This window comes from Polistes fuscatus, unplaced genomic scaffold (assembly GCF_010416935.1).
Source record: "Polistes fuscatus isolate 324 unplaced genomic scaffold, CU_Pfus_HIC Scaffold21, whole genome shotgun sequence".
NCBI lineage: Eukaryota > Metazoa > Arthropoda > Insecta > Hymenoptera > Vespidae > Polistes > Polistes fuscatus.
This window is the reverse complement of record NW_025113098.1, coordinates 1,268,428-1,281,279: the sequence shown is the minus strand read 5'-3', so window position 1 is coordinate 1,281,279 and position 12,852 is coordinate 1,268,428. Positions and strand designations below refer to the sequence as shown.

At 28.6% G+C, this 12,852-nt stretch overlaps 3 protein-coding genes across 4 annotated transcripts; 2 read left to right on the top strand and 1 right to left on the bottom strand.

Moving 5' to 3' along the window:
• The first annotated feature begins 353 nt into the window (after nucleotides 1-353).
• On the top strand, nucleotides 354-3,328 carry LOC122517804 (ATP synthase lipid-binding protein, mitochondrial). The gene is made up of 5 exons (XM_043636366.1): nucleotides 354-500; nucleotides 1,058-1,138; nucleotides 1,222-1,323; nucleotides 1,928-2,033; nucleotides 2,650-3,328. Exons 2-5 carry the CDS (start codon nucleotides 1,094-1,096, stop codon nucleotides 2,811-2,813), a joined length of 417 nt encoding a protein of 138 aa, XP_043492301.1. The 5' UTR covers nucleotides 354-500; nucleotides 1,058-1,093; the 3' UTR covers nucleotides 2,814-3,328.
• Nucleotides 3,329-4,692: 1,364 nt separating this feature from the next.
• On the top strand, nucleotides 4,693-7,694 carry LOC122517802 (nuclear pore complex protein Nup85). Its single transcript, XM_043636363.1, has 9 exons — nucleotides 4,693-5,065; nucleotides 5,202-5,307; nucleotides 5,388-5,732; nucleotides 5,820-6,199; nucleotides 6,273-6,592; nucleotides 6,658-6,875; nucleotides 6,968-7,186; nucleotides 7,275-7,374; nucleotides 7,454-7,694. The coding sequence occupies exons 1-9, from the start codon at nucleotides 5,039-5,041 to the stop codon at nucleotides 7,659-7,661; spliced, it is 1,923 nt and encodes a 640-aa protein (XP_043492298.1). The 5' UTR covers nucleotides 4,693-5,038; the 3' UTR covers nucleotides 7,662-7,694.
• Nucleotides 7,695-9,226: 1,532 nt separating this feature from the next.
• LOC122517803 (kelch-like ECH-associated protein 1B) lies at nucleotides 9,227-12,622 on the bottom strand. Of its 2 annotated transcripts, none has more exons than XM_043636365.1 (7): nucleotides 12,151-12,622; nucleotides 11,300-11,602; nucleotides 11,058-11,222; nucleotides 10,298-10,965; nucleotides 9,950-10,198; nucleotides 9,580-9,878; nucleotides 9,227-9,484 (listed from the first exon to the last, which is right to left on the bottom strand). In XM_043636365.1, the coding sequence occupies exons 2-7, from the start codon at nucleotides 11,588-11,590 to the stop codon at nucleotides 9,297-9,299; spliced, it is 1,860 nt and encodes a 619-aa protein (XP_043492300.1). In that variant the 5' UTR covers nucleotides 11,591-11,602; nucleotides 12,151-12,622; the 3' UTR covers nucleotides 9,227-9,296. The 2 variants fall into 2 exon arrangements, with proteins under 2 accessions (XP_043492300.1, XP_043492299.1); XM_043636364.1 differs by having other exon boundaries at nucleotides 12,045-12,621.
• Between the last annotated feature and the right edge of the window lie 230 nt (nucleotides 12,623-12,852).

Below are 12,852 nucleotides of genomic sequence, written 5' to 3'. Positions count from 1 at the left end.
AGATTGGTACGACATCTAGTTAGCAAATTAGGTTTATTACCATTAGTATTTTTAAAAATGTAAACAAAGCTTAATGTTCATGGAAAATGCCTTTAAGAATAAGTTAGTCAAATTGAATATTATAAATATTTTTCCTTTTTTACTAATGAATGTAATAGAAACTCAAATTGCATGAACAATCATTAAGTAAGAACAGAAATATTATTCTAATATAAATTTCTATTATCAATGCTTATTAAGAAGCAAAGAAATGATACTTAGTTGTTATATTGACTAGTTATTGCAGACGTAAAACTTGTTCGGCTAAATTCGGTTGGTCGATAACGCTAGTCGGGTTATCGGGTATAGTGACTGGGTCGTTACACGGAAGTTACTGCATTCGTCGGTAGATTCAGTTGAGATAGATTGGGGCTCAGCAGGGTGTTCTGTTCACGGGTCACTCACCGATTCAACATTCCAAAGGCTGGGTCTTCTTACCGCTTCTTCAGCACTCTTCTTTGGTAAGTCTGACTGCTTGCTTGTTGGATAGTGAGTAAAAGAAAGTGAAATTTACTATTATGATACGAATTTAAACATTCAATTATTACATTAATGCATGAATTAAAGAAAAATCCGAAAAACAGTGTGATTTCCATTTAATAATTTCAGAAATTGAATTATAAAGTCAAAGAAAGAAGTCGTAGAGAACAGCCATTTTTTAATTAGATCCTCCATTATTATCTGCCACATTCGACGAACAGTATTCTCGTGTTTTAGCTAATTTTTGATAAATACCTATAAATATCCGAATAAAGTTAATCTCGACCCATTTTTCTTCTATATCCTCGTGTAACGATTTAGACGTTATGTAACAATTTCTTCCTCCCTCTCTTCTCTTTCCTCTTTCCTCTTTCCTTTTTCCTCTCTTTCTTTTTTTCCAATATAATTCGTAACTTACGGAGGAGCCACATTGGTCTAGACGATTTGTTCATTTATATCGAAAATCGATATAAGATCGAGGTATAAAGTCGATATATAAAAATTGTCAAAATCGATCGTTTGTATCCTTTCATTTCAGACACTTGTAAAGCCGCGCGACATATAAAACGTCACCATGTATGCCTGCTCTCGACTCATCGCTCCCATTGCCAGGTCTACCGTGAGTATAGAACCTTTCGCATTTCATTTGTCAAATTCACAATTTGACATTATATAATCTTTTTTAAACTTTATGTTTTTTAGTTGGTTTCTGGAACCAGGACCTATATTCGACCATTGAGCAGCATGGTCAGTCAAAGCCAATCTTTACAACAGCAAAAACAATTTCAGCCATCAGTGAGTTTAGTAAGTAATTTATGTTTTATATATTGCATAACTTCTTCATTTATAAGTTACATAAGTCATTATATCTTGAGAAAATAAGTATTTTTATATTTAATAATAATACTTATACCTATTAATATATATTTATTACATATTATGCAATAAATTTGCAGAGCGAAATATGCCATAGTATTTATGGTTATGTATCTTAATATTTTTTACTTATTACTAAATGTACGATGACTGATCAAATGACCGATTGTAAAATTTTGGGCAGAATTTTTTACTATACATACATTGTAAAATATATGACTTTTTGAGGACGAGTCATTTGTTCTGTTATGGTAGAAATAAGTATACATAAGACTCGGTGCAATTAGTGTTATTGAAAGAATAGATAAATTTTAAGAAGATAATGTATTTTATAGTATAGTAAAATAAAATATTAACAAAAAAGATAGTTTTTAGAAAGTTATATAACAATTGAAAAACAAAACCAAAGAGTAATCTATACTTATAAGATACAAATAGATCTTATATAGATTTTTATATAGTATGATATAGCTTTGAAATCATTTTATAGGTACATATAACTCTTTATAATGACAATAATTTTTTTATGTAGTCACAGCAAGTACGTAGCTTCCAAACTTCACTGATCAGACGTGATATTGATTCTGCTGCCAAATTTATTGGTGCTGGTGCTGCAACCGTTGGCGTTGCAGGATCTGGTGTGTAATTGTTCAATAATAAAAGAATCCTAAATTATCACAATTCTGACATAAGTATCACAAACATTTCATATTCTTAGTAACTTCTGTGCATAACTTCACTTTCAATTACAAAATTTATTCATCATATATTTTAATCATTAACATAAATTATGTTAAACATATCATTTATTAATTTATTATCTACAAGATAGTAATATTTCTAACAGATATTTAAATTACAGCAGTTGGTATTGGATTAGTTTTTGGATCCTTGATAATTGGTTACACACGAAACCCTTCCTTAAAACAGCAATGTTTTACTTATGCTATCCTGGGATTTGCCTTAGCTGAAGCTATGGGGCTTTTTTGTCTAATGATAGCATTCCTTATCCTTTTTGCCTTTTAAACTTCCTGACAATATGCTTCCCTCAAGAATGGAATACACAATTATTACCTATATCATATCATTGTTTTATGTACATAGTCTAATTCAGTACTTTCATTATATGCAATTAAATGTATGTAATTTTTTATAAGTCATAATTATAACATCATTTTATTAAAATTAAATATATACATATCTATATTTTTAAATAACATTCAACTATTATTAACTAAATATATGTTATTTTAGGTGCTGGAATTGGATCTGTATTTGGTTCTCTCATCATTGGTTATGCTAGGAATCCATCTTTAAAACAGCAATTATTTTCATATGCCATTTTAGGTTTTGCCTTATCTGAGGCTATGGGACTATTTTGTCTCATGATGGCTTTCTTACTTCTGTTTGCCTTCTAAGCCAACAATATCATCATAAGAAATTGCTGATAGTTTAGTGCGTCACTGTCAAACAATATGTCTTTGCTTCAGAAAAAAAAAGCAATGACTATCTTTGGTACACAGAATGCCATGAAATCATTAAGCCTGCCCACATTTTCATATCAATGGGAAACAGCAGTGCAACTATGAACAGAATCAATCAAGTGGAACGGATCATCTTTAAAATACTGAATTCTTTCTAATTATTAGCATATTTGTAATTATTTCATGGCTTACTGTTTCATGTAGCGTAACTGAAATTGTTATAAAATAATGAATTTCAATGTAATGAAACAAGATATTGAAGATTTATTGAAATTACATTACCTAGACACACATATGCATTCACACATTAGTGTACGATTTAAATATTACTATATCGCAAATGTTTTCATATCCAAAAACCTGCCCGTTGTTGTTTCCTAATGTAAACTTAGTGGTTTAGTAATTGACGAAAAAGTTACTGCAGTATTGAATAAACAACATCGTACAAATGGTTCTTGATTTCTCTAAACAGATTTCCGTAGTTTCGAAATTAGATATTTATTTTTTTTTTTATATATATGTATATATTTTATTTATTTTTATTATTTATTTTAATAGATATACGAGAAGTTTTTGATACTTAAATATTTATATATATCTACATTAAAATGCAAAAATAATTCTCTTAATTATCTATAAAATATATTACATATTCACATACATCGTATATAATGATTACATTTAAAATATATATATATATAACACGGATTTGTGTGGTTCCGTATAATTGTAATATATAGTTTTATAGATAAATTATAATACTTTCATATAGTGGCTCACGAAAGTATTCGAACGTTCGCTATTAAAACTGTAAATAATAAAAACATGCATGTTAGATTTATATTCCGAAAGTTATGTTGTAAAAACTATAAGACACAACTATTGAGATTATGTATATGAAATTTGAAGCAAATCGAGTAATATTTATAGAAGTTATAAAACATTTGTTGTAAAGATGTATTGAAATAGTGTCACAAAAGTATTCGAACACTATTAATTATATGCACTTTATTTTATTTAATATTTAGTTGGATCTCTCTTGGCTATAATTATGGCTTGGAGACGATGCATTGTCTTTATTTACATATTCTTTTGTAAATTTCAAACGCTTGACTTGATTCGTCTTATTAATAAATGGTCTCTTTCTTGGAACTCTACCATGAAAATTATTGCTACGTAAAATTCTGCGACATAATTCAGGATGAACATCTTTTTTAAAGTTGTCAGCAACCATTTGAGCAAGATTTGCAGCCGAAATATTTGGATCTTTTTTTATTTCGCGTATTATAATTTTTTCTTCTCTACTAGTTAATTTCTTAGGACGACCTGTACGGTGCTTGTTCGTAATTGTTTCTTCGGTTTTTGATTTTTTAATAATATAATGTATTGTAGATACACATCTCCCCACTAATTCGGCAATTTCTCTATACGATTTCCCTTCTTTATGGAACTTTAATATTAATTCTCTTTCACATATCTGCGTTTCCGATTTTTTCGGACTCATTGTAATTGCATAAACTAATTTTACTTTTAACAAAGCACGAAACTCACTACACGATGTCACTACATCAACTGAATCACCGAATGTTTACAGTTCCCTACAATAGTATTGTTTGACAGCTTAATCTCTAAGCGTTCGGATACTTTTAACTTTACTTTCAACATTACTTTCGGAACATAGGACTAACATGCATATTTTTATTATTTAAAGTTTTAATAACGAGCGTTCGAATACTTTGAGCCACTGTATATAAAACTTAAAAGAGAACGATTTGTAATCTCTCATTGATCGGTTATCTCATGATGTTATGTGTGGCTGTGTATATGTAAAAAGAAACACGTTATTTAAGTATATTCTTGATAAGGACAAGCCAGTTAAAAGGGCAAGTTTTTCCTAGTTCATTTAATTAATTTTTTCTAAAAAAGAAATCGTACATGCATCGAGCGATATTGGATGTAAACACTTGCGAGAAAGACAAGATCTGCGCGACATCTGATGGATTAACAGATAACTAGTTGAAGTATTCTCACGCTCTTATAAAGTAATTTTTGTTTATACGATTGTGACTTAAGAATTGGCGCCATTAGATAATTTACAAATAAATTAAATCATTAATTAAAATAAATAGTGTCGATTGATAAGGAATACATTTATAATTATGGCTAACAATGACGTTGTCGAAATAGTAAGTTAATCTTTCTTAGCATTCATAAAATTTCATAACCACAATTCACAATTAATTTTCATACTATACAATAATGTCATTGTCACTATTATAATAATTTATAATTAATCATGATAATAAAATTTGATATTTAAAGCCAATTCCAGATGAAGTTTGTAAACAAGTAGGTATTACAGCAAGCTGGATTAATTCAAATAAGTTTGGATTATATGCTCACAAATACATAGATAAACATATACAAGGTACATAAAATGATATTTACATATAATTTTTAATGTAGTATACTATTCAAACTAATGTATCTTAATGTTTGTTTTTTTAGATACAAAAAGTACATTTACTAAATCTGATATTAAAGTACATATCCTAAGACCTGAAGTAATATTATTTTCTCCTCCATTGCGTAAACTTGTTAATGAAAGTAACGGAGTCTTCTTATCAATTTATAAAATTAAATCATCTTCTTCTGGAGATATTTGTCCAGAGTTATTGAAACATAGCAAGCAATATCGTTCTATTTTAAGAGCATGTGTGGAAGGTCTACAAGATATTGCTGAAAAATCTTTACCTGAAAGTAAAATAACCATAGAAAATTTTCTAACTATCTTTTATAACGTAGAATGTGTATGGCATTTAACAGAGATTTTATATCTTGATAATATTCCAGGTAAATTGTAATTAATTCATATTATTTATTTAATGTTTATATAGTGTCAAATAATTTAACTTTTCATTGTATTTTGTTTTTTTTTAGGTAATGTGATATTACCACGTTTGTTAGAATGGATTCAATTTCATTTTCCATCAAAAGAACTTAAAGCAATTAAAATATTGTCACAGAAGTGTATTGCAGCTGATCTAGAATATATATACTACTGGGAAGTAGTAATAGGTTGCGCATTACATGGAAAAACAGATTTAGTATGTGCACTTTTGTCAGTGCATAGCAAAGCAGATCATCCAGCTTTTATAGTTGCAGAAAATTCAATTAAAGCTATGCCTATATATAATATTTATGGTGGTTATTCAGTGAGTGAGTTTACAGTACGTTGGAAACATTGGCAGTTAGATTTATCTTCAAATATCGATAGCAAAACTTTTGCTATTGATAACAACTTAGAAATGCTTATGAAGGTAATCATTTTAAATTAAAAAAAAAAACTATTTTTCTTATTTATTAAAAATCCATCTTTTTTATTATACCTAGTTAGTAGCTGGGGATGAATCTACAATATGGGAATTCTCAAAATATACAGAGGCCTGGTATGAATTATTGGCTGCAAAATTATTTTATTCTGTACCATGTTGTAAACAAGTTGAATTTTCACGATATGCATATAACATGGCAGAAAGATGGAAAGCAAATAAACCTTTGGATCATATTATTTTGGCTTTAATAGAAAACGATCTTCATCAAGTGATTAAAGAAATTCAATTTATGAATGATAATGGATGGTTTGCAGCTCATTTGATAGATTTACTTTATAATTGTGGAAAATTAAATATTATAGATAAACATCAAAAGGAGTAAGTACTTATAATATCGATATTTAAAATATCATCTGATTTTATATTCATTTTTTTTTTTTTAGTATTACCGCACAGTTACATGAATCCCTCATTTTAGAGTATGCTACCGCTTTAATGGGACATCATTCCTTATGGCAATGTGGTGCAAGCTATTTAATACATTGCCCTATTCAGGGTTTAGCTAGATTAGAACTATTATTAGAATCATTACCTATGGGATCAGAAGCAAGAGTAAACAAAATTATTGATATTGCACGTGGTAGTAATTTGAGTCACATAGGTAAATGAAAATTTACTTTTGTATTTATTGTAAAATATGTGTATATTTTAAACGTAATTGTTATTTGTTTATTTGATATTTAAACGTTTCAGTTACTAGTATATGCAAAATCCAAGGAATGAAATGCATTAAACAAAAACGACTTGGGAATGCATTATCATGGGCATTAAAAGCCCAAGACGGTGGTTTCATAACATATATTGCTAATCAATTTTTAAAATATTATGCAGAAAATGGGGAATTAGAATGTCGTGATTTACTTGAGAACTTGGGACCTTGTATGTTAGCTAGTGATAGGCTTACATTTTTAGGTAAATACATATTCATTAAATTTCATAAATCATCGCTTTATTTAATGATATGAAATAATTAATTAGAAAGTTCAATGTCTAATATTAGGTAAATATTGTGAATTTCATCAAATGTATAGTATTGGTGAATTCAAAGAAGCAGCTAGCTTATTAGTCTCGCTGATAGTTTCTAATCTTACACCAAGATAGTAAGTACAAAATATAATATTAATGATAAAAATTCCTATAAATAATCTTATAAAATTGAAATTATTATTTATATTCCAGTTTTTGGTCAATCCTGTTTACGGATGTTATTCCTCTTCTGGAAAGTGAGGATGTAATTTTATCTTCCATCGATTCCTTTGAATTATTACGTTGTATTGAAGCTCATGGCGATGATCCTAAGTTTTCAGATAAAGTAGAAATATTTCGCTTAGCAGTTGCACGAAATTTAGCTAGAGCATTAAATCTTGAAGGCTGTCAAGCAGAATAATAAAAAAATAACTTTATAAAAATTAAAAAAAAATGTACTATTGTAATTTTTAAATAAAATTGAACAGTATGACTGTACGTTTTGAATTTATACATATATACCTAAACTCAGTAGATTTATATTAAATTTTTTACTTTAGAAAAAATTTTTTACATAAATGAAACTACTATTTATAAAATAAGATAAATAAAAATATAAATATCATAAAGCAATATTGAGATCAAATGTTTTTGAAATTAGAGAAGTTAGAATCAATCAAAATCCATAAATGCTCACTTTATTAATTAATTATTTAATTATTATTTATCATTTATTTATTAATAATTTTAAAAAGTTACTAGAATAATAAGCAAGTTTAAAATTTATTGAAATTCTAGTAACATTGCTAAGGCGATATCGGTAATAGTAGTGCTCTACCGTTATCATATCTACCGTCGGTAACGACAAACATCGACCGTCGGTAATAGTAGGTTCCTATTTTTAAAATATTGACTGTTGTTAATGGCAATTTCTACTTTAATAATATTGACCGTCAGTAACCTTAATGTAAAATATTACCGACGTAGAGTAAAATAAATTTTAAATCTACTATTACCGACGCTTGATATTTGTCGTTACCGACGGTCGATTTTTGTCATTACCGACGGTCGATGTTTGTCATTACCGACGGTGGATATGATAAAGGTAGAGCACTACTATTACCGATATCGCCTTAGCAATGTTACTAGAATTTCAATAATTTTTAAACTTGCATATTATTCTAGTAACTTTTTTAAATTATTAATAATTAATTAAATAATTAATTAATAAAGTGAGCAATTAAGAGCTCTTATTCATTTTTTTCAGCTGTTCAGAGTTTCTATGCCAACTTTTTTGTGCTTGTTAAGTGTTATATTTTTAAATAGGAGAAAATATTGTAATTATATTATATAATTCTTAATATTATATTATGTAATTCTATGTACTTCTGTATTCTTTGCTTATACCAACAGCTTTGTATATTAATCACATTAATATTAATATAATATATAATCAATTGAATGATATTAATAGTATATGACAGACAAAAATAAATGAATGAAAAAAATACATTTTGCCTTAGATTATATTTACATTCAGCTAAAATATACAATACTTATTAATTAAAATCCCTAAAAACTGTTTAACTTTATAATTTTACCTCATATGTAAATAAAAAATTATTTAATGATAAAAATCTAAAACGATATACTTATGTTATAAGTATGTACAATATGTTAAATATTATTTATAATATTATAAAAATGATTTACATATTACAAGTGAACCTATCTTAATGGACGTCACGAGTTTGTTTACATGATATTTTTATTAAATATAATTATCTAAGCTTCCCCCCAATATAAATCTTGGCCTTTATTACTTATTATAGACCTTAGGAACTAGATTAATTTTACGCTATTACCAAAAATACATATATCAGTCTGGTTGTGTGCAAGTATTCATACTTTAATCATTTTATCTTTGATCAATTATGCTTGGATTTTTTTTCTAATTTTTATATTGATCTTTCATAATTTTCCTTTTCAAGAATGATTTCATTTTTTGTTGTTGGCTTCTTAATATATAAATTAGCATTAAAATTATATAATTATATCATAATGGACCTCCGTTCAAAGTTATATTATGATCTAAGTAATCGCAATGTATTGGACATAAATGATAAGACACAGCACTTGCATGACCAGATCTTCCAAATGTCATATCTATTCCCTGTTCCCATTGATCTTTAACAGGATCATAAATTTCAACGATCTTTAAAAATGATGATCCATCGTAACCTCCTGAAAAATAAATATTTCTTTATTCTAATATCAATTTGTAAAAACATCTTTATTAAAAGTTCTAGAAGAAATATTATAATTACAGTAACACATACCCATTGCATATAATTTTCCATCAAGAACTGTAACACTTAATGCACTACGTGCAATAGAAACACTACTGACATAATCCCACACATCACGTTCTGTATCATATCGTTCAACTGATTTTAATTGGCACGATCCGTCATATCCACCTATGACATATATATATTGACCTAAACTAGCAACTCCTGCTCCTGAACGACTACATTTCATAGATGAAACCATTGTCCATTCATCATTTTCAGGATGATAGCATTCTACAGAATTAAGTCTATTCTTTCCATCAAAGCCACCAATTGCATAAAGAAGTCTGTTATTACAAATAAGGATTATACTAATTTTCAGATTTCTATAATATTAGATAACTTAAGATATTATTACCTATTAACAACTGCTACACCAACACCTAATCTCTTAATATGCATAGGTTTTACATTAGTCCACATATCTTGATCTGGATCATAACATTCAACACTGTTATGATACTCTGCACCAGCACTACCACCTACTGCATACAATAATCCATCCATAACAGCAACTCCAAGACGATTTCTTGGAACTGACATTGGGCTACAAGTTCTCCATTGATCTGTTAATGGATTGTATCGATCTGCCCAATCACAATCGTATCTAAAATTTACCCAAACCTTCTTGAAATTCATGTACCATTCATTCTTGTCATTTTAAAAATCTATAAATTTGTTTAATTTGTTATATTAAATTACTAACCTAGTCTCAGGCGTATTATTCCTACCACCAACAGCGTAAAACATGCCTTTTAAAAATGCACCTCCTAATCCAGAACGTGGAAATATGAGTGTTGAATGCGTAGTCCATGTTTTGTCATCTGCATTATATCCTTCTAAAACATCTAAAGAATGTTGTAAAAATCCACCTGCTATATAAATTACTCTTGGTGTATTAGGTGTTCTTTCTTTCACTATTGGTTTTTTATGAAGTGTCAAGTCTTTAAATATTTGAGCAAGGTATTCACGACATGCAGGCACTTTTTTTAGAACATCACAATTTTTCATTTGATCGCGCAAAAAATTTGGTGTAAGATACTGACAGCGTACAGCTTGTAATATATGTTCCATCTTAGGACCTCTTGCTTCTTCATTGTATTTCACCCATTTTAAAACTGCATTATAAACTTCTCTTTCTTCTTGAACATTGAGTTCATCTTTTCGTACCAATGATACTAATTGCATCGCAGAAAGTTGCAAGAACTCTTCTTCTTGACATATCCGATTAAAATGTTGTACGATAAATCGATTTGCTTTATGATATAAATTTTGACAACCATGCTGTTCTGCAAAATTTGCAATTCCAATTGCATTTGTAGGATCCAATTGTCTTTCCAAAAATACAGAACATGCATCTATTACATTACTAACCTACATAATATATACATACATATATATATATATATAATTAAATGATATTATTAAGTCAATTATTCATAGATTCAGAATATTATTATCTTTACTTGAAACATTGTAGCAGCGGATAGTAAAGAACACACAGTTATTTCTGTTACACTTATTTGACCAGTATACATAAAACACATTAAGCGAGCCATGGCGGTTGGACAAACTCCTTGAAGTTTTATCCTTGTCATTTCGCTTTCTTTTAATCCACCAGTAAACATGGCCTATTAAAGTTGTTGCAAACAAAGTTAATACCACTTATATATGCATAACTCGCACATAAATTTATGAAGATTCTTACCTTAAAATATGGACTGGCAGCAGCTAAAATAACCTTATGAGCATGAAATAATTCTGTTCCTACTTCAAGTATGACATCGGTAAGCATATGATGACTTCTCATCATAAACATCATTTTCATAGCATCCTTAAGATAATTGCTCATATAAAATGTCATATCTCCAAGATCTGCATGTGTAGATGTACTAGGAGAATCGTAACAAACACTTTCTCCTTCAGTTTGCATCGTTGATTTTAATCCATGTTTCCCGCAAGCTTCTTTATTCTGTTGACAATTTTCTTCTCCATCCATTAAAGTTATAATCTACAGTCAGATTAGAATGTTAATCAAATATTTTGTAATTTGGAATAATTTGGAAGAATTACAACAAATATATATATAAATTTAAATAACAATAGACAATAAGATTGATGATACCAATGTAAAAAGTACATTTTTACATTCTACATTAATTTGATAAATTCACAAGTTATTTAAATGACCAATTGAAATATAATTTTGAATAATTTGAAAAGAACTTAAATAAAGAATGGACGAGAGATAATATTAAAATAAGGACAGATATAATGTTTTCGTTTTTGTCTATTTCATTTGACAAGACAATGTTTTATTGATAAGATTAAAATGTAAACATTGGCTAATATAAAATATAACACCAGGATTAATTTTTTTTAAAGAAGATTGATTTGCCTGAAAAATCCCAAATACGTAATACGCGCGCGTTCGCAGTAAGGGAAAGACTTACCAGGGAGTCTTATGTTTCAGGATAATTTTTGAGAATAACGATAATATTCATTGGTAAGATCAAAATAAGTTATCATAGACATACGGATAGTCATTAGACAACGAACATATTTCGATCGGCCAGAAACGACTGATTGTATCGATGGTCATGTACGATGACGCAGGGATTAAACAACGTTGCGATCAGTCGCGATAGATGCGATGTCACTGAACGCGTTTGTCGCTTCAAACGTAGAATAATTTCCATGCGCACGTGTTACGGCGCGAAGGAAGGATTTCAATCTCTTGCGATCGCGCTTCGTCATGGTCAGAAATCAAAGATCTCTCTCTCTTTCTCTTTCTCTTTCTTTTTCTCTTATTGTTAGTTTTTAAAAGCGTCAATGAGCATCGTTAAGCTGTGCCTACTAACTTGCTTGCACTCATAGCTCCCGCCATCAATCGTAACAGTGCAAGCATATTTAAAAGAAGCGCAATCGTACTTTCTTTTACTACGAACCACGTATCTCTATTCTTTTGCTATTTACGAATACAAATATAAATACTTATTAATCTTGTCAATAAAAATTGCTATTTTTAAAAAATTATATATTGTCATATTATTTAATAAAAGTCTACGTTATTATTATCTTTAATCAATTTTTAACGAGAATATGTATACACATAAGCGAGATTAATATACATATATATAGGTATTTGTTTGTTTTGTTTTTATAAGCGCGAGCTTTATTGTTTAATTAAATTCTTTTTATCAAATAACGAGACGAAATGATTTCTTTCTTCGATCTTTGTAACTTAAAGCGTGGTCAAAA

What these genes read in the sequence shown, in the direction of transcription:
- LOC122517804 (XM_043636366.1), top strand. Translation starts at nt 1,094, where the DNA reads ATGTATGCCTGCTCTCGACTCATCGCTCCCATTGCCAGGTCTACC. An exon ending in CTCCCATTGCCAGGTCTACC is followed by an intron (nt 1,139 to 1,221) that starts GTGAGTATAGAA and finishes TATGTTTTTTAG; the next exon opens with TTGGTTTCTGGAACCAGGAC. An exon ending in CGTTGGCGTTGCAGGATCTG is followed by an intron (nt 2,034 to 2,649) that starts GTGTGTAATTGT and finishes ATGTTATTTTAG; the next exon opens with GTGCTGGAATTGGATCTGTA.
- LOC122517803 (XM_043636365.1), bottom strand. Translation starts at nt 11,590, where the DNA reads ATGGATGGAGAAGAAAATTGTCAACAGAATAAAGAAGCTTGCGGGAAA. An exon ending in CCGCTGCTACAATGTTTCAA is followed by an intron (nt 10,966 to 11,057) that starts GTAAAGATAATA and finishes TATATTATGTAG; the next exon opens with GTTAGTAATGTAATAGATGC. An exon ending in TGGAAAATTATATGCAATGG is followed by an intron (nt 9,485 to 9,579) that starts GTATGTGTTACT and finishes TTTATTTTTCAG; the next exon opens with GAGGTTACGATGGATCATCA.
- LOC122517802 (XM_043636363.1), top strand. Translation starts at nt 5,039, where the DNA reads ATGGCTAACAATGACGTTGTCGAAATA. An exon ending in ATATCTTGATAATATTCCAG is followed by an intron (nt 5,733 to 5,819) that starts GTAAATTGTAAT and finishes GTTTTTTTTTAG; the next exon opens with GTAATGTGATATTACCACGT. An exon ending in TCTAATCTTACACCAAGATA is followed by an intron (nt 7,375 to 7,453) that starts GTAAGTACAAAA and finishes TTTATATTCCAG; the next exon opens with TTTTTGGTCAATCCTGTTTA.